Source organism: Python bivittatus, unplaced genomic scaffold (genome assembly GCF_059951505.1).
Source record: "Python bivittatus isolate LINGU-HERP-01145 unplaced genomic scaffold, Pbiv_v1 ctg000480_np1212, whole genome shotgun sequence".
In the NCBI taxonomy this organism is placed as follows: Eukaryota; Metazoa; Chordata; class Lepidosauria; order Squamata; family Pythonidae; genus Python; species Python bivittatus.
The window spans coordinates 22274685-22296191 of record NW_028277075.1 but is presented as its reverse complement, the minus strand read 5'-3'; the positions used below and the strand labels follow the sequence as shown (position 1 = coordinate 22296191).

The following is a 21507-nucleotide window of genomic DNA, read 5'->3' as shown; positions in this document are numbered from 1 at the left end:
TTATTTCCTTGCTTCTAAAATTTTGCCTCTTAATACTTGTAATCCTGCCAATGACATTCAAGGGAATTGTATACACATAGACATGAAGAAATAGTAATTACATAACAGTTTAAAAATTATATAGTTTGAGAATAAGTATAAATATATTTATAATCTAAGGAGAGAGGAATAATTTTAAATAAACATAGTCCATTTTTCGATTCAAAAAGACAAATGGTTGTGTTGATATAATTAAAAGAGGAGACTAAATGTGAACAAAACAATAATTAAATGATTCTTTAAGATTCTTTGCCATTGGGTTAAATTTTCAGCCAATACTCTTTACGTCCCCTACTATTAATCAAAAGATTTACTTTGGTTTTCAAGTATTTTGCTAGATAACAAATTTGTATGTTTTGTGTGTTTGATCATTTATATGGCCCAGGAAATATGGATAATACAGCTCCACTATTTTAAACAATCCAAAAGGAATCCTGGTCTTTGATCAGTCCCTGAGTTAGTGAAATTGAAAACAAACAAACAAACAAACAGTGTAAACAGTTGATCTGTCAAAAAAGGAGGAATGCTATCTGGGTATCCTGGCAATGTTTGATAGCAGCTGCCAGTGTGAAAAACCCTGCCGTCTTCTGGAGGTTAGTAGCCCCTATAAATATAAAATAATATTTACAGCCTTTCATTACATATACCAGCCAGTATTTGGGAAGTCCATTTTGCTACCCTATATGCTCAAGCAGAGAATCCCTGGCAGATTTGGAGTTGGATGTGACCTGTCTTCCCCCAGTCACATGTTCAGAAATCAGAAATATAATTAAACAGTTCAAACTAGGGAAAGACCCTGGCTCAGATCTTATTACATATGAAATAATAAAAAAATACTTTGGAATGGTGGACCCCAGTTTTAGCTTCATTTTTCACAGCAGTAGATCGCTTGGGCATGATACCAAAGGACTGGGGCTTGGCTATTATAATACCAATATATAAGAGGGGCAAAAGAAATGATCCAGCTAACTTCCACCCAATTTGTTAAGTCAAATTAGCAAAATGTATGCTAAACATCTACAGGATAAATTAACTGACTGGCTTGAATCTGAAGACATTCTGATGGATGAACAGGCTGGGTTTAGGGCAGGCCAATCAACATTAGACCATGCTGTGGTGCTGCAACACCTAGTAGAAAAATATACCCACAAACCTTATACAGCATTTATTGACTTTAGGTCACCTTTAGACACAGTATCTAGATCTAAACTGTGGCATATATTTAAATACATCATAACAGACAAACGTCTGTGTCTGCTGATCATTAAAATTCATGAGAACACAATATTGAAGGTCAGGTGCAGTAACCAAGGACATGTCACTAAGGAAATACCAGTAAGGAGGGGAGTTAGACACAGATGTGTATTGGCTCCAGTTTTATTTAATTATTATATAAACTCATTGGTTCTTCACTTAAGTAACTCTACTTTTCATCCTCCCAAATTACCCCATAGACATATCAATTTACTACTGTATGCTGATGATGCAGTAATTCTGTCATTGACTTCCACTGGCCTTAAAAGAGCCTTGAGATCACTTACGCATCGTATTGAGGAGAAATCAATAATAAATTATTCCAAGACTAAGATCTCACTTTCTCCAAATGCCCAAAACAGAGAAGCTGTAACTTAGGTGGGCAATCCATTGAGCAGGTTAAGATTTTAAATATTTAGGGATAGTTTTTCAAGCTTCAGGAAGCAGAAATGGTCACCTGGATTATGTATCTCATAATGCACAGAGATCTGCTTCAGCTATTCAAACTTATTATTTTGCCAGAGGAGCACAGTTTATCCCTGCTTCAGTTAAGTTGTTTGCAGCTAAAGCCCAAGTACAACTGCTATATGGAGCTAATCTAACAGCATGATTACCTTAGAAAGAATTCAAACAAAATTTTTGAGAAGCATCTTTCAGGTTACCTGCTGCATCCCAAACACAATACTCAACAGGAAGCATGAGTCAGTAAACCTGAATCCAATCTCTGGATAAATACCTTTATTTCCTGGCTAAAACCACACAACATTCCTGGTGGCCTGACCCATCTAATATTGGCAGACAACTTCAAATCTTCTTGGGAAACAGCTATCCGAAAGTAACTGAGCCCCTGTGGCTTTTCCAGTGATGCCATCTTAACTTTAGGGCCAGACCAAGTTAAATCAATATTAAGGCAAAGGATCTTAGACACAGAAGGCCAAACAGAAATTTACAAATTCTCTCACAACGTATTTGTAAATAACCAAATTTTAGCTCCTATACTAGCTTCATATTTATATCAGATCACAGTTCCCAAATTCAGGAAAGCTTTATCCTTAGCTCGATTTAATGCTCTCCCCACAGCTGTTTTGAAGGGGAAATATAGGAATATTAAATATTATGAAATCTGATACTGCCCCGTGACACAAGTGCATTAGAATGAACTATTAACTATCATTCCTGAACTTAAAACATGAGGAATAAGAAGACTGTAGTATTCTAAGGTTGTTAGATACACTCATTCAAAATGTCTGTAAAGTATGTTCAAAATTTTTTCAGCCACATACTCTGACATCAAAAACACCACATCAACAGTATTTAACTAAATATAGCTTACTCAGCCTTCTCAGATTCTGTTCTTGTTTCTGATTCATCATCTCTTGCAACTTCAGGTATCTGAAAATTTTTGAAAATATATCAACTTTTAACTTTATGAAATTTCATTTCAAAATTACCAACTGATTATGAATGTTTCAATTAATTAAAAGTGTGTAAAATATGAGGCTACATTAACAGAGAATCTATCAACATCATATTGATGAATGTTGGACTGAAAATGTTTGTGGGTAAAAAGTAAATTGGGAAAGGACTTCCTACAGCTTTAGCTGATAGATTTACCTCTGTCTAATTTATATATATTCCCCTTCATGCCCTAACCCCTGTTTTTTTACAATATTGTGTAATTTTCCACCGCTTTCTTAGTGGGTGGTTCTAGGCACTCGGCTGGGGGAGAAGAGGTCAGCCAGGTAATCACTCCCTTGTGAAATGCAGTAGGCTTTGGTATTCTCCCATTATTTTTTAACATTTAATGAAACTGAGCAAACTCAGGGAGGCAGTGAAGGACAGGAAGGCCTGGCACGATATGGTTCATGGGGTCACAAAGAGTCGGACATGACTTAATGACTGAACAACAACAAAAAGAAGCCACAGGGTGAGGTCATCTGTCAGTTTGGGGTGCAGTATCATCCAAAGGCTGATTATTCTCAATTGTACATTGCCTCCCCAAGTCAGACAGGAGATCCTGCCAATGCCCTGTCTCAAAGGCCACAAATGACAATATCAAGCTTTGGGCATGCTATACCAGGAATGGGAGCAATTTGGTTCCTTCTCGGGCTTCTTCTGTAGCACCCAGGACCAGAAATGATTGATCTGAAGAGCATGTGCCTTGGAGCTCTGATTACTAAGGTTTATTAGAAATAAGTTGAAAATTCCAACACAAGATTTCCAGTGAGTACTTTAAGTTCAGATAAGAAAACTATATACAGATAAATTAAAGCAGTAAGATTCTGGTTTGTTTTCTTGAGCTTTTTCTGATGTACAGTGGAGGACACTTGTCTCTTTTTGAAGGCAGGTTCATCTGCACCGGTAGATTGTTTTGGAAATGACTACTAGTCTTCTCATCAGTGTGAGAATCAGTGGTATCCTGCTCTCAATCCCACCCTTAAGCAGAAATATTGTGGTGCTGAAAAGGTGCCCATTTGGCTTCTGAATGTAGGTGATATGGTCCTGGGGTGCTGCATGGGGTTCTGTTTTATGCACCACCAAGAGGTGCATAAAACAGAAGACATCAGGTGACAACAACATTATCAGATAAACCCATCTTTCCAGAGGAGTAGAATATGGAAGCTGCAGTAATGGCAACACCATGGAGAAGGGATTGAATATTTTGGCAAATTGGAGTGGCAAATTGTGGGGAATGTTCAATGATAGTAATACACCAAGGAGCTATCCAAGATGGGAAAATAGCACCATTATTTGTATTATCATATAGAAACACAAATTTTACTGAATGGATTTTAAAAGTCTTTAAAATACATCTCAGCTTAGCTCAACCTTTTATGGTCTTTTAAAGCATCATAATGTATCAAAACATTTATGTGACAAATACTTTAATAAAGTTCCTAGAATTCTCATTTTTAATCCATTGATTAGATTAAAAACTAAATGTATATAAATCTTACATAGCACATGCATTGTATTACCTACCTGAAATTTCTTCTTCTTACGAACTGCACTTTCCAAAGAAGGAGGTGTTTCTGATCCAATAATATCAGCAATATCCCCAAGGCCAACATCATGACCATGTTTTGATCCACTTTCTTTCTTTGTATAAATGTCAAAAATATCTGATAAGATGTCACTTTCTCCTTTTTCTTTTTTTACAAGTTGCACAATTTCAGCCGTAATGCCATGTTCTAAAATTTCCACTTTTTCTGCTTCGAGCACATCATCATGAATTCCAAACTGTGTTGGATCAGGCATATCTCCTAGAATTTTTGTAACTCTTATATTTTTGGCCCCTTCAACTAGACCGCCGCCAAACACAGTACTCCAAAGAATCTGAAAAATACTCCATACTATAGCAAGAAACATTTGGAAGAATCCTATAAATAGCATCCAAAGAAAAGAAAAGAACACTTTCACCAGTTCTTTAAAAGTCATTTTTCTCACTTTTCTGTATTGTTTCCTTAAATTTTTCAGTCTAATTATCTTGAGAATTGCGGCAGCATTTTTCTTCACTGCATCACATGCCATAGCAAATGCTGAAGCTGATTCAAAGGATTGCTCTTCTTTCTCATCATCTCCAACCTCCCTCAGGTAACAAGCCTCACTCTCTTCCTCCTTCTCAATTCTCTCAATTGTATCAGTTTCAGAGATCTGGGATGCCAACTGCATTTCAAAAATGGTGTCCTCGCAGAAATTTACAAAAAGCTCCATTTTCTCTTGCTCTCCACCTTCATTTACAACATCAAAAATAAATTGCCTTTTTGATTCTTTCACTTGGGGCTTTTCCCACTGTGTCCTACTGGATTCACTGATCTCAAAATAAACTCGTTCTATCTTCTTTGCACTACCCATTATCTCAATGCGTCCCAAATAGGGTTCAAAATAATTAAGGACACTTTCTGCTGGATGTAATAAAGTTTGAAGGCGTGAATCATTTGGCATGTGTTCTGAGAGATTTGTTAAGAGCACTGCCACATTAAACCCAATATCTTTGGCTGGTTCATGAAATCTTTCAACAAAATCAACATAGTTAAACATATCATTTTCATCAGTTTCTGCACAGGATAGCAGGAAGTCAATTTCTGATTGTGTATATTGCTTCTGACCTTCCATGGCTTTTTGAAACTCCTTCTTTGAGATTATACCTTTTCCTTCAGAATCATACTCTTTGAAGGCTTCTGAGCTTGTTAAATCTTTCAGCTTGAGAAACATGTCAAAGAACTTCAAAATCATTTCTACATTGCTAGATGATTCAACAAGCGTATCCACCATCTGTTTTCCAATTGTGCCATTTACAATGTTACCTAAATCATAAATGTAAACATTATTTAATTATAATGCATATATAAAGTTTATTCTGTAATCATATTTAGAAATGATTATAATTGTTTTCAGTCTTATAATCTTCCTTTAAATAAGCTTTTATGCAACCATTGTTCAACTTTATGTGTTTAAATTAATTCCAATTTCTTTTTGAAATTTCAAAGCAGAATTACTATGGTAGCTATAACACAACTTAAGTTAAGGAGAATTTTTTTCAAATAAATTTTATTGTTAGCAATGGAAGAAATAATGCTTTTAAAAAGATTCCACCTTCAAGTAGTGACAACAGCATCACCACCATATCCTTTAGAAGATCCAGTAATTCCTTTAGCAATTCAATTTGGCTGGAATCCTAGGATACAAATGGAGTTAACATTTATTTTTAAAATATTTAAACATAATCTCAATCCACCATCATTACGTTTTAGATGATTGGAACCAATGGGCTATATACGTCTGGCAGAATGCTTAAATACAGAAAATAAATTTAAGATGCTATTCAAGGTAAGGCATAGAATATTGAAAGCTACCTTATCTATTCCATTGAGGATAAATGGGAATCTACCAACTCTTCAGAGTGTCAAGCAGCAGTCTTTCATAGCAACTTTGCCTTTTAACTAAAGAACCTAGGGGCTGAATCTGCAAAGAAGGCACTTTGGAACCAAAAGAGAAGGTAGAAATTTTATAAATAAATACATTAGATCACTGAACTATTATGCCAGCTAAATGGATATCTGGAATAACACTAGACAATAACAGAGAAAGATTACAGTGACTGAGTTATGAACAAGATTCCACTCCCAAGATCAAGGCATATGGGAAGATCATCTTTGCTGGTTTGTTCTTTCTCATAATGTCTGCGTGTCCATGAAACCTTCCCCAGAGAATTAGACAATCCCCCAGAACAGTATAGAATATGTTACAGAAGGGTGGAAAGAGAAATAGGAATAGGAAAATCTGCCTTTTAGTAAGAGGAAATTCTGCTGCGAATCTCCAGAAGGAAATGGATCCATACCATTTTTTAAACCTTATGACTTCTCAAGAGACATCAAAGGGGCATTCCGTAAGACAAATAGGAAATGTTCTTGATGTTCAAATAAATACATAGAGTAATGTGATGGACACTGGCAGGTAATTTCTATTACACATATTGTAAAGAACTCTGCTATCTTCTGTCAGAAGTTTTTGTTTTTGCTTCTTATACACAAAATACAGTTAAGCTATGGGATTCACTACCATCAGTGTTTTTAAAAAATGGATATAGATGAAGAATCAGGTTATCAATGGCTGCTCATCTTGTTAACTATATATCATCTCTTGAATCACAGGCAGCTTACCTTAAATACCAGTTGTTAGGGAGCGACTGTGATAGTGATTTGCCTTCTATCCACACTTCTGAGCTTTCTCGTTGCATCTAGCTGGCCAGCTTGTGACACACAGTGCTGGATTAGAGGAGCCTTTGATCTGATCTAGCAGGATTCTTATGTTCTTAAGTTTTTAAAGTGCTTTTTGTTGTGCTTCAATCCTGTGTCCACTTAAATCAGAAATCTGACTAATTAACTGAGATCAAGCTTGAGCTTCCCCATTTCAGATGCCACCAGCATTTCTGGTTTAATTCAAATCAGGATTGCAGCACTAAATACAGTATGTGTGTGTGGTGGTGGTGGTTGAGAGAAGTGGGAAAAATGGGCTTAGGGCTGTGATGGTTATTTTCAGCTTCACAAACCTCATTTTATGAAATATGAAATGAATGTCTATACTTGATCAACCGATTTACATTTTCAGCAAGGATGTTGAATAAAATTTACCTGCGAAAGTTTCATTTGCATGTTAGCAAAAACGTGCAGAAAGCCAACAACTGCATCCCAGAGCCTACTATGAGCCAAACTCTGCTGGTTTCCAATGCAAGGTCCCTAAAATTGAGGAATAATGCTTTAAGTCCTCTTTTTAGGCATCTATCCCGATAAGTAATGTGCTAAACATTAAGTGCATGTACAATCAGAAGAGATGAAGTTTATATAGGTCCATTATTATAAATAAAAAGGAAATACTATTAAATTCTCTACTATTTAATTATTGATTGATTGTATACCAGCAAATCTACATAAGGGCTTTGAGAATTTAGCAACAGTGAGGAATATAAAGCGTAAGACACACACAGTAATGATAATACAGTATAATCTAAAACATGAGATATAGTAATAATAAATAATAACTGTAACAAAACCATCAAAAAATAAATAAAAATTGAGAACATCTATTTATTAACCATCAAAACTACTCTGGAAGAGCTTTTGGAAATCTGTTATTGACAGGTCAAAGCTAGTTTCTCAGGGATGCTGTTCCATAAAACTAGATCATAGCAGAAAAGCCATGAGCAAAGACATACAACAAAGATAAATGGAAAAACAGAACATAGAACAAAATGAAATTGGATACAAGTATTAAAAGGTGAGAAGGCATTCTGAGATAACTTTCCACAGGTGAAATACTATGAATAAGGATTTGCTTGAACTGAAATTTTCATTAAAACTGAACCAAAGAATTAATTCCTTTTATATCTCTGACCAATACCTTAGGTTACAAGGAAATATATTGTTCAAGAGATACAAAAACTCACTTTTCTTTTCTCCTTTTTCTCCTAGCAACTGTATAAAAACATATGTAAGAATTACACACTCTGCAGATATTCTCCTCATTCCTTATTTTTTAAAAATGGTTTTACAAATGGTGGTAATCATGAAATTCCACTGAAGTAATTTGGGTCTATTACCTTTGGTACCCATTCATCTCTCACATATGTATATTTATGTCCACAAATTATATAACAAAGAGAAAAGTGTTACCTACTTGTATATATTCAGTTAGTGAGTTAAAAATCTGTTTGGTCACAGCCAAAGCCTTAGAGAAGTTATGTTGTCCAGATTCATCAATTATATCTTTTCCAGAGTAGTACCAATAAAAGTCACTGATTGATTCCTAAGAATAAATAATATTTTTTTTCTTTTATATGTTAATGAAGTACTAATCAAACAGTATCCCATAAGGAAATTGTAGAGAGTAGGCAGTATTTTTATATTTATTTTTTTCTATTTATTATGATAAAACTATTTACCATTTTATGATTTATCATATTAAAACAGTTATCATATTAAAACTAAGAAAATCTACTTAAATAAATTCTGAATCCAAACATTAGCCAAAAGATAACTACTCACTTTTAAAAAGACTCCAAAAGAGCACGAAGTACAATATATTATTATTTCATTCATCTTACACTACCTTAAAACACCTCCTATCCTGCCTTTCTATTAAGATTAGCTTTCACTGATGTTAAACAGCATAACAACTTGTGTTACACCACAATATGCATTGAAAACAGCTTGGAACAAAACCCTCCTAACCCCACTACAAACAGTAAGACATAATGAACAGATCCATATTGTTTGTTATAAATTCTTGGTAGAACAGAACCATTTTCATCTGGCACTGAAAAGATAACGAGGTCAGCATCAAGCAAAACCAGCTGGAAAGGAAGCTCCAAAATCAGCATACCAACCTAAAAAGGGCTTAACTTCTGAAGGGTAACCCTATCATCTAATTAGAAGAACTACTAACCCACAAACTATCTTTCTAAATGTGAGATGAAAAACCTACAACAATAATGGTTCACGTATGACTTGTGAAACTTACTTAAATCCCCGCTTCAACTTTCCCCAGCCTGGGTGCACTAGTTAAACTGACTTTAATTCCCAGAATTCATAGCAGTGGCAAAGCTGGCTGGGAAATTCTGAAGTTCAAGTCTTTGTGAGCCTGGATCAGAAAAGGCTGCCTTACTTAAATATCCTGTCTCTTGAGTCAGTATCTTATATCTGACACTCCGGGACAGTTTTATTTTCACATTCCTGACAATTGAATGGAATCAGCTGAGAAGTTCCTTCACAGTCCCAATCAACTTGTCCCAATAAATCCCTTCTTTTTAGTTTTGTAAGCTTCTTTGGGTTGGTCTGCAAGTACCTCTATGAAGTTGGCCTAGATGACTACACATCAGTGTCCTTACTACTGTGTATAAAACCAGGGGAAGTTTAGTGAATCAAGCACAGCCTATGTATTTTCTCAGGAAAGCAGCACTCGTTTTTATTCCCTCACAGCCTCTGCAAGCATAAAAGAAAAGCAATATTTTTTAAACCAGTATTTCCTCAGCCTCGAGATGGAAAACTCAATGAGATTCAAATAATCCAGCTTCATAGGTACAATTAGGAAAAGAAAAACCTGAGTGTGATTCAGGTTATTGATCAAACATTTAAATCTTGATAAGTTTTGCCAAGATTTAAGGTTAAGAAGAGTCATCAATATAGTTGTGGGTTTCTTGCAAGATTAGACTTTAGAGTTTCTATTCAAATTGGTTGCCAAGGAGCTTCTCTTTCAATTAATACAATACAATTGAAAAAGAGGACACAATTATCATGGAGCCTGTAAGAAGAAAGAAGAATAGAAACTCCAAGTGTGATGAAAGCCAAAAGCCTGTAATGGCAGAAAGACTTTTCAAAATAGGGTGATATAATATAATATAGAGTATTTTCTTTGTTTACCTGAAGTCGCAAAAGATAATCTACTGTGCTAATAATAATATTCACTGTTGTAGTATTGCCCATTTGAGTGCGCAGGTAATTCTGAAAATCTGAAAGATAAAATAATGTGTGCTGCATAAATGAAAATTTAATATAGTCTTACTTATTTTCATTTTTTTTTTTTTTTGGTCATGTAGAAAATGAAAAAAATTGTGCATTATTTTGAAAGGAACATTTCTTTCATAATTACCTCTGATGGATACCACAGTAGTTGTGTCTAATAATATGAAAAAATTGTAATCTTTTTAAAGCAACAGAGATATGAAATAGTAATTGCATATCATATTACATAGCAAAACTTCTCCCTTACTAGATTTGAATTTAATAAAATGGCAATTTGATTTGTATCTTGAAAGGACTCATACTTGTGAAAAATTATTTCTGAGAACTGAGTCCATCTCATCTGAGAAACTGATTAACTGTTGAAGAATTGAAAATCAATTTAAGTATGAAATATATTGAAATGACTTATTCCCCCAAAGATTTAAATCAAACACTAATTTGCTGAAAATGTATTATACATCACTTACCATTGTTATGACCTTCACACAGCAGTTGTAAAAATCTAAATAGATCTTTAGTAAACTCATCATTCTGTAGTACTTTCTCACCTTGAAAATATATAGTACAATACAATGAATTATGCAATGATCAGTTGTTTCTAAACATGCAGAACAAATAGTCTTTCAACAGCATCCTTCGAACTAAGTGATTCTAATAAAAAGCAAATACTGTAAGCTAATTTACAGTAGTTTGTTCTTAAAAAAAAGAAATACATTGGAAAAATGATAAAAGCAAACTATAAAACAGAAAAAGCAAAGCTAAAATATTTAGCACTCCAAAGCATTCATGATCAAAACTACAGGACTAAAAAATCTAATAGGAAATGGTTAGTCATCAAACCATGCCTTAGATATGAAAGACGCTTCTTTAATTAAGCATCAAATTGTTTCTTCAAGCCCAATACGCAATCATCTGCAGACCATGAAAGTTAACCTAAAAGATATCTATAAAGATGCAATTAAAGAAGATTTCTTTCTGTATTTGCCACACACAATAGCATCAAAAGCTGTAAACCCAAACGTACCACGCTCACGTATGATGACTGTGGATCAAAGAAAAATAGTAAGAATACAAAATAAGCAAGTTATAATTACATTATATCTTTTATTAAATGTTTTCTTGGAAACTAAATGTAACAGAATAGTTTAATAGCACATCATTTTAAGGAGGTTAAATAAAGAGACCTTAAATAAGCTGAACATTTGGGCTGAAAAAAAAATATATAAATCTATCTGAATGATACTATTTCATTAATTGTACATACGTGTTCCTTCTTCAGTAACCATTCCAAGGCCTTCTGCTTTATTTTGTCTCTCGAAGGCATTCAAATCAAGAACACTTTTATATATATATATAAAAAAGACAATGGAGAAAAGAATTCTGAATCCAATAGTAAGACTCCAAACTGATCGCATACAGATGTAATAAACAAATCATTCAAACAGTAGAAAGTGAATTATAAAGGTTTAAAAATGGTACAGTTGAAAGATGAAAAATTAGTTTCATTGGAATCAGTATTAACTGTCTCTCTGTCAATATTCCCTCCTAAACCCAAACCAGTTTTTCAATATTCCTTCTGTTGATATAACTGCAGAATATCAATTGGGATGAAAATTAATCCAATCCTAATCTAATGAAAATGAATCCATCAAATGTTTTCTCCTTATTTATCAATGATAAGGCCAGCAATAACTGACTTACTCTTTAAATGTGGTGGTTGTTATTATTAACAACAACAGCAAAACTGTCTGGAGTTTTGGCATGAAAGCATTATAAAGGTTCTTAGAGGGGGAAATAATGCATGCCCCAGTGCCAAATCCGTTCATTGCATCTCAGTTCACATCGCCACATTTCCCCAGAGTTTGGAAAAACATGAAGTATATATCCCATTGAAGATGTGAAAGACCAGGTTAGGGATAGATCTTCATGGAGAAAATCTATCTATGTGATGTTAAGAGTTGACAATGACTTGATGGTACATAATCAATCAATATATCCCATTCACACATGCAACTGAGCACAGAAAGTCTTTACCTGCAAGATTGCATTAAGCCAGAGATAGACTGAAAAAAACCAGCATCCTTTTTCTCTTTCAAATAATCCAACATTTTCTGAAACAGAGATGGGAAAAAAAAGTTGTATTAAAAATAGCATGAGGGTTTTTTAATGATAAAATTGACAAGAACATATTTTTCTAAGATGCCAATAATAAGCTATTATCTTAACATATTATTGGCACCTCTAGACTTGGCTTCAGAACTGGCATAATGTAAACTTAGATGTTGCATGTTTGAAGATCTTCTTGGCTAGACCCCTCACTGCTGAGTGCTAAGAGGGGGGATGTGGAAATGGGCATGGAATTGGGGTAGATGGGTCCTATGGTCTGGGATAAAAGAGGGGGTGGGGTGGGAAGCTGAGATAGGGTGAGGTAAGGGGTATCAATATTATGACAGGCAAAGGGGATATGGGGATATGCCTGTGGGCAGGCAGCTTACAGGCTGATGACTTGGATAGTTGTGATAAAGTCCACCTGCCAGCCCTCAGTGTTCACCCCTGAGGATAGGTGATCAGATTTTTTTTTTAAAGTATATAATTTTTATTAAGGATTTTCACAGAATTAAAAGACAGACATGAAATAATATAGAGTAAGATTAGAAAAAAGAGGAAGAAAAAAGATGAGAAAAAGTTTGAAAAGAAATACAAATAGGAAACAAAAGATATACAAAGAAATGACTTCCAATCTTCTTTACAGCAGTTACAAACTTATTCTTTCTCTTCCCTTATTAAAATTACATCATAATCCCCTTCTTTCTATATTCAACCCTTTTTGATCAGAAAATCCATAAATCACCAGTTCATTTTTTCCCACTTTCAGCAAAAAGTCCACAACAGGTTTTCAGTCTTTAATAAAAGTAGGATAGGTGATTAGGTCCTTGATGCCGTGTCTCTGACTGCCATTAAATGCCAGGTTGGAGTACAATAAATCCATCCTCATCCATGATTCGATCATGCAGGAGTCAGCCAACTTGGCTTGCATAGCCAAGACCTGTCTGGGCCCAGAGTAGGCGTCCTCATCTTGGAAATGTGCCCACCCAGGTTTTGAGTTTGTACCAGCTCTGAGCCCAGGGTAGGGAGGTGTGACAACTGGGGTGGCAGGTGTCATCTGAGAATCCTTATTAACTAGTAGTGAGACCTTATGCGTGAAGTTGGGCACCAAGGAATAGCTGGGTTTGTTGCTGCTGCATCATCTTCCCTGCTGTGCAGCATTATCCCTGCCTGAGCTGCTGGATTACACTGATGCATTAGGAGTTGAATTCCAAGATTAATGGGTTCTTGAGGATTTTAACCTGCCTCCCAGTAGTACTAAGTCTGGGGATGTTCAGGGGATGGCCTCCAAATTATTGAAGGTCCAATCATGCTGGAGATCGCACATTAAATCTAGGTTTTATCTTGGGGTTGCAATGTTGTCTGAAGGTGAAGGACATTACTCAGTGGGCTCAGGTGCAATACAGAGGGTAATAATAGTTTGAGACAGCCATTATTTGATCAGAAGTTTTGCATGCAAAACATATGCATGTACAAATAAATAAAGGTATATTATGTAAAGTTGCATACAAACTGGTACTTTCTCACTTAACATTCTTAAAAGCATATGTGCCCAAAGAAACGATTGCATAACTATGAATATGGTTACCTGTTGAACAACGGAGTTACCTCCATTTAGAACAGCAATGCCAAGTTTCAAGGTTTCAACTACCATGGGTCCCATTTCACCTGTCAATCAAGAATACAGTAATTAAACTGTAGTCAAAAATTGATGTTTTTAAAAAGATCTAAGCATTTCTCCAGGTTCAAAATCAATACTGTGTATGAAGCTACTGTAGAGTCCTTGGTGCTCTCTGTGCTTGGTTCTTTGCTTGCAGACGTTTCATTACCCAACTAGGTAACATCATCAGTCCTAGTGAGTGTGGGTTTGCTGCCTGTTTAAAAAGCAACAAGGACTCTACAGTTCAGCCCTGAGCTACTGTACATATATTCTCTTCTATTGCAGCTACTGTTTAACAAAAATGTTAAAAAGCTATCCTAACAGCATCTTTTAGACTATATATTTATAAATACTTATAGCTTAATTTTGTCTCAGGGAAAAGTAAAACTAAAGCTAAAACCAATGTCAGAATGATTTCTGAAAATAAAGTACATTTTATATTTTTTATTAATGGTCAAGACATAGACAGATTCTTTCCTGTAACTCTGGTTCTTCAGGAAGTCAGCTGTGAAATCATACTTATGGGTTTTTACATATGTGCAGAGTCTTTTAGAATATTCTAAAGCTAGGCTAGGTTGAAGGGAGTGCTGTTTCTCTACCCTCTGTGCATAACATCAAGGGATATGGTTCCCGTTTTCTCAGTTTACATTTCTGACTGGCACAATATAACATAAAGAGAGAAAGATCAAAAGCAGTTTCATGTGTTAAATATCTAATAGATGGGATTGTAATCACAAGCTCACTTTGTGCTATGCATTTTGTAGGAACCCTTGACATTTATAAAGGGACTGTGTTGGGCAGGGAAACCAGGAAGGTCTGATGGGGGTGCTGGGTGGGCTGTTACAAGAGAAGGGATACCAGGAAATGAATATTGAGTCTTTTTCTTTTCTTTCTCTTTGTTTGGGGTTTTTTTGGTAGGTATGGCAAAACTGAAGCTGAACACAAGGGCAATTTTGAATGCTTGGTGGAAGTAAGTTAGTTAAGTTAAACAGTACTAAGAGAGATACAAAAGTGAATCATTCTGATATGGTGGAAGCCATCAGTAAGAGAACCAAATCTCCCTAAAGGCAGTCTTATGTCAGCACCAGAGGACCATATGACCATAACAAGGTGATTGACAGAGTTAGGACAAAGCACAGATATAAAGGTTTAGGCACAATAAGGTTCTCTGAAGCTGATGCTTCTAGTACTTTCTCCCAATGAACAACTCACTGATGTTTCATTCTACTTCATACCTAATGAATAAAAATGCAGCAGAGTTTACTGAAGTCCATGAGAAGATAGAGTCACTAGTTTTGACATTTTTTAGAAAAAAAAATCTACCTTCTTCACTGTAGCCTCATGAAAACAGCTCAAGGAAAGCCACTAAATATTTTTTTAAAAATGGAGAAAACAAATAAAAACGGCAAAAGATGAAAATATTAAGTAGACCAAGGAGATAAAAATGAAATAATTACAGGTTTTCTTAAAAGAATTGGAAGATGGAAGTAGAATCCAGATGTGGAACTACCCAAGCACATGTTTCTGAGCTTCAGATAGATAGATAGATAGATAGATAGATAGATAGATAGATAGATAGATAGATAGATAGATAGATAGACAGACAGATAGATAGACAGATAAATAGATAGATAGACAGACAGACAGACAGACAGACAGACAGAGATAGAGTCTGTTTAATGACTGACTTTCTTTTCTGTCAAGATAGAATGAAATACATACATGCAAAGAAATACATAAATAAATATCAAATAATTCTTCCATTTTTAGTGTATTACCTTTGCTGGCACTGATCATCTGTAATACCATTTCAGCAGCTCCACGTTCATGGAGTCGAGATTGCTGATAAAGGGTTTTCTGCTTTTCCATTTCTTTTTCCTGAATGTCAGAATACAGATACGTGTTAACATATTGTAGTACTTGCCATCCATATCAAAAACCATAAGACCTTTAAAAACAAACTTTTTAACAGAAACGATCACAAACCTATTAAATTGTATTTTAAAAGACTAAATCAGCCATGATAATCACTCTAATGCAGCAACATTTGTTAAGGACTTATTTTTAAAATAATTTCCATAACAGATTTGTATAAAAAGTTTCACCCACAATTGATACAGTAATAGGCATGGAATAAATGCTTCAAAGGGAACAATTTAAATTTTAAAAGAACAGTAAGCAGCTTTTCTTTTTATATGGAACAAAAGGCAGAGACAAATTAATGTGAAAGAAAGAAAGAAAAAAAATGTAAGTAGAAAGAAATGCAAACATGATTGGCAATAACTGAAAATGTAATCATGACTATGTATATCACTATGTTAACTGATAACGTTTGAATAAAATGTGTAACTTATCTCAAATGACTGCATCATTTCTAATAGGTATATAAATTATGAAACATCTTATTTTAAATAAAACCACGAACCTCAAATGTCTTCTCCTTTTCTTCTTCCTCTTCCTGTTCATCACCATCTTGTCCACTCTGACAGCTCTTTTCTCATTAGAAAGAAACAGGCTCAGATAATGAATAAGCAGAAAGCAAGTCAAATTTTAAACCACTGTTTATAAGCAGAGAATTGATCATTTCATCAAATGGTTTTTAATTTAATTTTTTTTTTACCTACAAAATTATTTTGTTATAAAGTGGCCGTCATGACAGTTTTGGCTAGTTGGAAAACATTTTGTTAGAAATGAAACTTCCCGCCATCCTCCCCCCACCATGTCCTTTCAGCTTCCCATGAAAATCCTGACTACCCTTTCTTCTGCCTATCTCTGCTCTTTCTTCCTAGTGGTTATAGAAAGTAAGGAAGATGATCTTGATGGAGATACTCAAATTTCATTGCCAAAGGCAGCAAGAGCTAAAACCATTTTTAAGTCCAGAATGTCCAGATAATATTTGAAAGTAGCTCAGACAAACATCTTCCTAATTCACTGAACTATAAGAAGGAGAAGGAAGTACAACAAAATGAGACTTGCAAGATACTAGAGGCTGGTATTTCATTATGCAATATGCTTAGTTCTCATTCAATGCACATTATTGAGAATTAAAATAAAAACAAATCCCCCACCCCCTACCTCCAGGAGTGAACCAAGTAGGCCCCCAAAAAGGTGATGCAGGCAAGCTGGTGCCATTTTGGGATGCCACACCTAAGCAAAGTGAATGTCTTGACAGATTAAAAAGCCAAATTTCAACCATATCACAATACAAGTCCCTGTTTCCATTAGCTTCTCCTTTCAGTGTTCTCTGATTACTACAGTGATGATAACCATTTGGACAATTAATTCCATTCAGGCATATTCATCAGTCTCTTATACAACAATGCAAGTAGATCTCAGGGATGTTTTCAAACTAATTTCTTCTGAATAGGCTTTCTCTGAACCAAAGACTTTTTAAAAAATCCTCTAGGACAGAAGGTTAATTTCAAGCCCAAGATCAAAATTTCTGTTGTGTCGTTCTTCATTTAATTGCAATATCACTATAAGGTTGGCAATAAACATATAATGCACAGGTGATCTCAGTCTAGGTCTAAACCTTCCCTTTAAGAAAATAAGCAGTCTTTTATGAACATTCTCTCTTTTTTAAGTTTTACTTTGATACAAGCTTTGATTATTTTCTTTCAAGCTTGTTCTCCATGATAATAGTTGCATACTTTCTATACAGAAATAAAGGATTTTGAATTTCCTAAATTAATGTACAGCCATAGACGCCTAAAGTTTTTTGATTAGCATGATAGAAATGAAACATTTTTCAGAAGTAGGTGAAAAGTTTATTGATTTAGAAAAAGCATCTGATAGAAAGAATAGCCTTGAATCATGGAATGTTTTGCATAAATAAGAAGGTTAGTTGTGAAATGTGGTAAGAGTAGTATATGAACAAAGTAAAGCATTGATAAGAGTAATAAGAATGGTTCATCACTGAACAGGGAATGAGACAAGAATATTTGGTGTCCCTTTGATCATTTAATCTACTTAGGAATAAATAGATAAGCAATCATTGTGGTGATCTTAGAGGTATCTTAGGTGAAGATGTGAATGTCCATGTACTTTTGTATGCAGATGATGGTGTGTTGTTGCTGAAAATCCAGATGCTTTGCAGTGAATGATAGCCTGTATGATGCAACAAGAGACCCAGTTTGGTATAGTGGTTAAGGTAGCAGACTAGAAACTGGGAGACCATGAGTTCTAGTCCTGCCTTAGGCACTAAGCCAGCTGGGAGATTTTGGGCCAGTCATTCTCTCTCAGCCCTAAGAAGGCAGCAATGGCAAATTTCTAAAAATGTTGCCAAGAAAACTGCAGGAACTAGTCCTGTAAGCACTTAGAAGCCGCCTATCCAAGATCCCATACTTGGTTTCAGCTTCGCAAAGTTCTAAGATCAAGCAGTTGAATTATCAAAACTGTAAAACAGATTTCAGATATACCTGAAATAAAGAGATAGTATTCTAAATATAATTGTTTTCAGGTAGATATTTAAATCAGATACTCACCTTTGCCATCATTGCTGAATATGCAGTGTACAAGGGATCATTTTCCAGTTTGCTGTAGAAAGGTATGAAATAACTTTATATATATATTTCTGAAGAAGCTCTACAAGTTACTGAATTGAAGTTCCAGTAATTATTAAAGCACAGAAACTTTCATCTTCTTACAAGTCCATGATACATAATACCATCTTATAAGCTTATGGGATAGATTCCATGTCAGATTCTTTATTAAAACATTTATTTACCAAGTGCTTTTACAACTGAAAAATATATCTATCTACCTCACATGTGGATTTTTTTTTCTATTATGCCTTGGAAATGCTTACAAAGATTCCAGCCATGGCTTTGCTATACAGCTGATGATTATCTCTGATCATATCAGATACAAAATCAGTTTCTACAATAACAGAAAACTTTCATTAATTCTAAATGTTTTATTACTGTTGTGTTAAAAGGATTTTGGGAAACTTGTAAGCTCAATCCTAAACAAATGTATGTTTTAACCTTTTAACTTTATCTTTCTTTTTGCTCCTTACTCATTTTAAGATTAAGGCTCCATTAAAATGGCACAGTATCACCTTTGCCTTAAAAAAATCTTCTGAAAACATCATTTAAAAAATGACCATGCAAACACATGTCATGTCCAACTTGGTATTTCTCAGTTTCTTTTACAAATATATATGTATAAATATATATATAAAAATAAAAACTTGGCTATGCTGCCAGATCTTGGGGTAGGGTAGGGGGAACTCCCGTTTGTGATGTCTTATGTTTTGATATGTTGTATCCATTGCACCTTGCAATTACTCTCTAGCTATTTTTTGTGATTTGTTTGGTCAAATTTATTGTATTTTGTTGTTTTTATGTTGCTCTTTACGGAGTTGGGTGGCAGGCAGGCAGGCAGGCAGGCAGGCAGGCAGGCAGGCAGGAAGGAAGTTACCTTCTTTCAGTGAGAGCACTTCGACTGAAATGAAGAATAATCTGGTGTAAAGGATCTGGATGCTTTTCAGCCTCTTCTTCTTCCTCTTCAGTTTTTTTGGGTGGGGTCTATGCAAGAATCATATTGAAATATTTTATATACTTAATATAATATTTTAATATTTAATATTTATTTTAATATTTTCTTTGCTGAAACAGCAAAGAAAAAAATAACTGGAATCACTGTTTTTCATTTTCATTTTCATAGTTTTAATATTTATATTTTCATGTTGATATTTTAACTAGAAAATTCAATTACACAGTGCCTTTTCTTATATAAAATCAGTCTTTAATAGTAAAATGTTTACACACCTAATTCCCTTCAGACACAATTAAGTTTACTTCTAAGTAAAAATATATAGGATTGCATAATCAGAACCTGTAATGGGCAAATCTTGACTCTAATTACAAATCAGACTATTTTTTCCAGAAACAGATCTAGTTTACTATCTGCACTCTGATTTGGTTTGCCTGGGTTATTTACATTCCTCCAGAGCTGCCCGCTATAGGCCAGCATGTCATGTCTGTTCTGTGGCTTTATGTCAGCCCTATAAGGTAGATCAAACTAAGAAACCAATGCCGCATAGGTCAGGACTACTTTTATTGTAAGAGCTGCAGTCATAGAATCTTGCACGTCTGAATGTGCTTCCCCGTTCCCTCACTTTATCTTTGTGTGAAGTAGGAAGGGGCCTGTCTGAGGTGTTTTCTTAAACTAGTTTCTTGTAATGGGCTCGAGCCGTGCTTGTCTGATCCTTGCTTGGTGGCAGCTCATTCTCCTGTCCCTCAAGGCCATTCGCTATGCCCACCACACTTTAGAATCTTCATGGTTGCCCCTGCAGCAAGGATTGAGACTTCTCTATCAACGCCACTGAATCATCTGGAACCGACAGTGAAGGAAGCAATTCACGTCTGTGATTGGAACTTCTCTCCCTTATCCTGGGAACGAGAGTTCTTTCAGTTTTAATGACCATGCTCATAGCATACCATATGGCTACGGAATCAGATAAATGAAACAGAGGTGCACTTTCTTTTTCTGCATGCCCTGGATCATAGTTTTATGTACACCTGTTTAATCACAGCAGAACACAATTGTATAATCTCCATCATAGGAAATTCAATATGTTTTGCAACAAATTAACAATATCAAAGCAAATCTCTCTAAAGAGAGCTACCTATAGCTATATGCTATTTACCTGTTATGCAACTCCCTATAATAATATCCTCAACTAAATGTTGCCGTCTGATGAATGAGAATAATAATCTGATTATTGTGTTGATGGCATAATAGATGTTTTCGTTGCTAAGTTACCCTATGATTCACTTTTCCTTTATGCTGCAATAGACTAGCACAGAAGCAGTTTAGAAAATTCTTACTTGTCTTTCACAGAGATTTCCACAATTTGATAAAAAAAGTAATAGCTACATTTAAGTGAATGTGTTCTGGACTGTGATTTGTCCATCTGTTCAATACATTTAAGTAAAAAAAAGAAAAGCCTTTGCCCTTTAAAAATATTAAAGAGTACTATCAAAGACTATCAAACACATCTACTTGTGCAGAGATTGTCTTCTTAAGAGTGTGAGTTTTCAATTGCAGGAAAAAAAGTCAGAGAGAACATTCAGAAATGCAGAAGTATGAATGGATGATGACATTATATGTACCTCCACCACCTTCTGTGAAATGTAATTGAAAGAGACATGGTAATTCTACATTTAATACCAAAGTGGAATTAGCCTGTGTCAGGACAGTTAAAATACTGCATCAATTATGCAAATGCATTTTAAGTGAATATAAAAACATCAACTCATAAATCTATTAGTCTCTTCTACACTGCTGGATGTTGCCTTCCTGCAAGGAAAACATTATAATTGGCACCTAGGGTGAACTAATCATTTCACATGCAGGGGAAAAAAAAAAGTAATAGTTCCATAAATCATTGCTTAGTCTATCAGTTAAAAAGAAAATAGTTAA

At 34.9% G+C, this 21507-nt stretch overlaps 1 protein-coding gene across 1 annotated transcript in view; it reads right to left on the bottom strand.

Moving 5' to 3' along the window:
* RYR3 (ryanodine receptor 3) overlaps positions 1 to 21507 on the bottom strand; it is a 256028-nt gene that overhangs the window by 28467 nt on the left and 206054 nt on the right. Inside the window, exons 76-90 of the mRNA XM_088145058.1 lie at positions 19501 to 19607; positions 18564 to 18615; positions 16505 to 16570; positions 15858 to 15957; positions 14008 to 14087; positions 12348 to 12424; positions 11578 to 11651; positions 11338 to 11355; positions 10781 to 10861; positions 10212 to 10300; positions 8470 to 8598; positions 7428 to 7532; positions 5890 to 5971; positions 4276 to 5600; positions 2627 to 2685 (exon numbers count right to left, since the gene is read on the bottom strand). Of these exons, the coding sequence (XP_088001184.1) occupies positions 2627 to 2685; positions 4276 to 5600; positions 5890 to 5971; positions 7428 to 7532; positions 8470 to 8598; positions 10212 to 10300; positions 10781 to 10861; positions 11338 to 11355; positions 11578 to 11651; positions 12348 to 12424; positions 14008 to 14087; positions 15858 to 15957; positions 16505 to 16570; positions 18564 to 18615; positions 19501 to 19607 (2444 nt within the window). The remainder of the gene's footprint in view (positions 1 to 2626; positions 2686 to 4275; positions 5601 to 5889; positions 5972 to 7427; positions 7533 to 8469; positions 8599 to 10211; positions 10301 to 10780; positions 10862 to 11337; positions 11356 to 11577; positions 11652 to 12347; positions 12425 to 14007; positions 14088 to 15857; positions 15958 to 16504; positions 16571 to 18563; positions 18616 to 19500; positions 19608 to 21507) is intronic.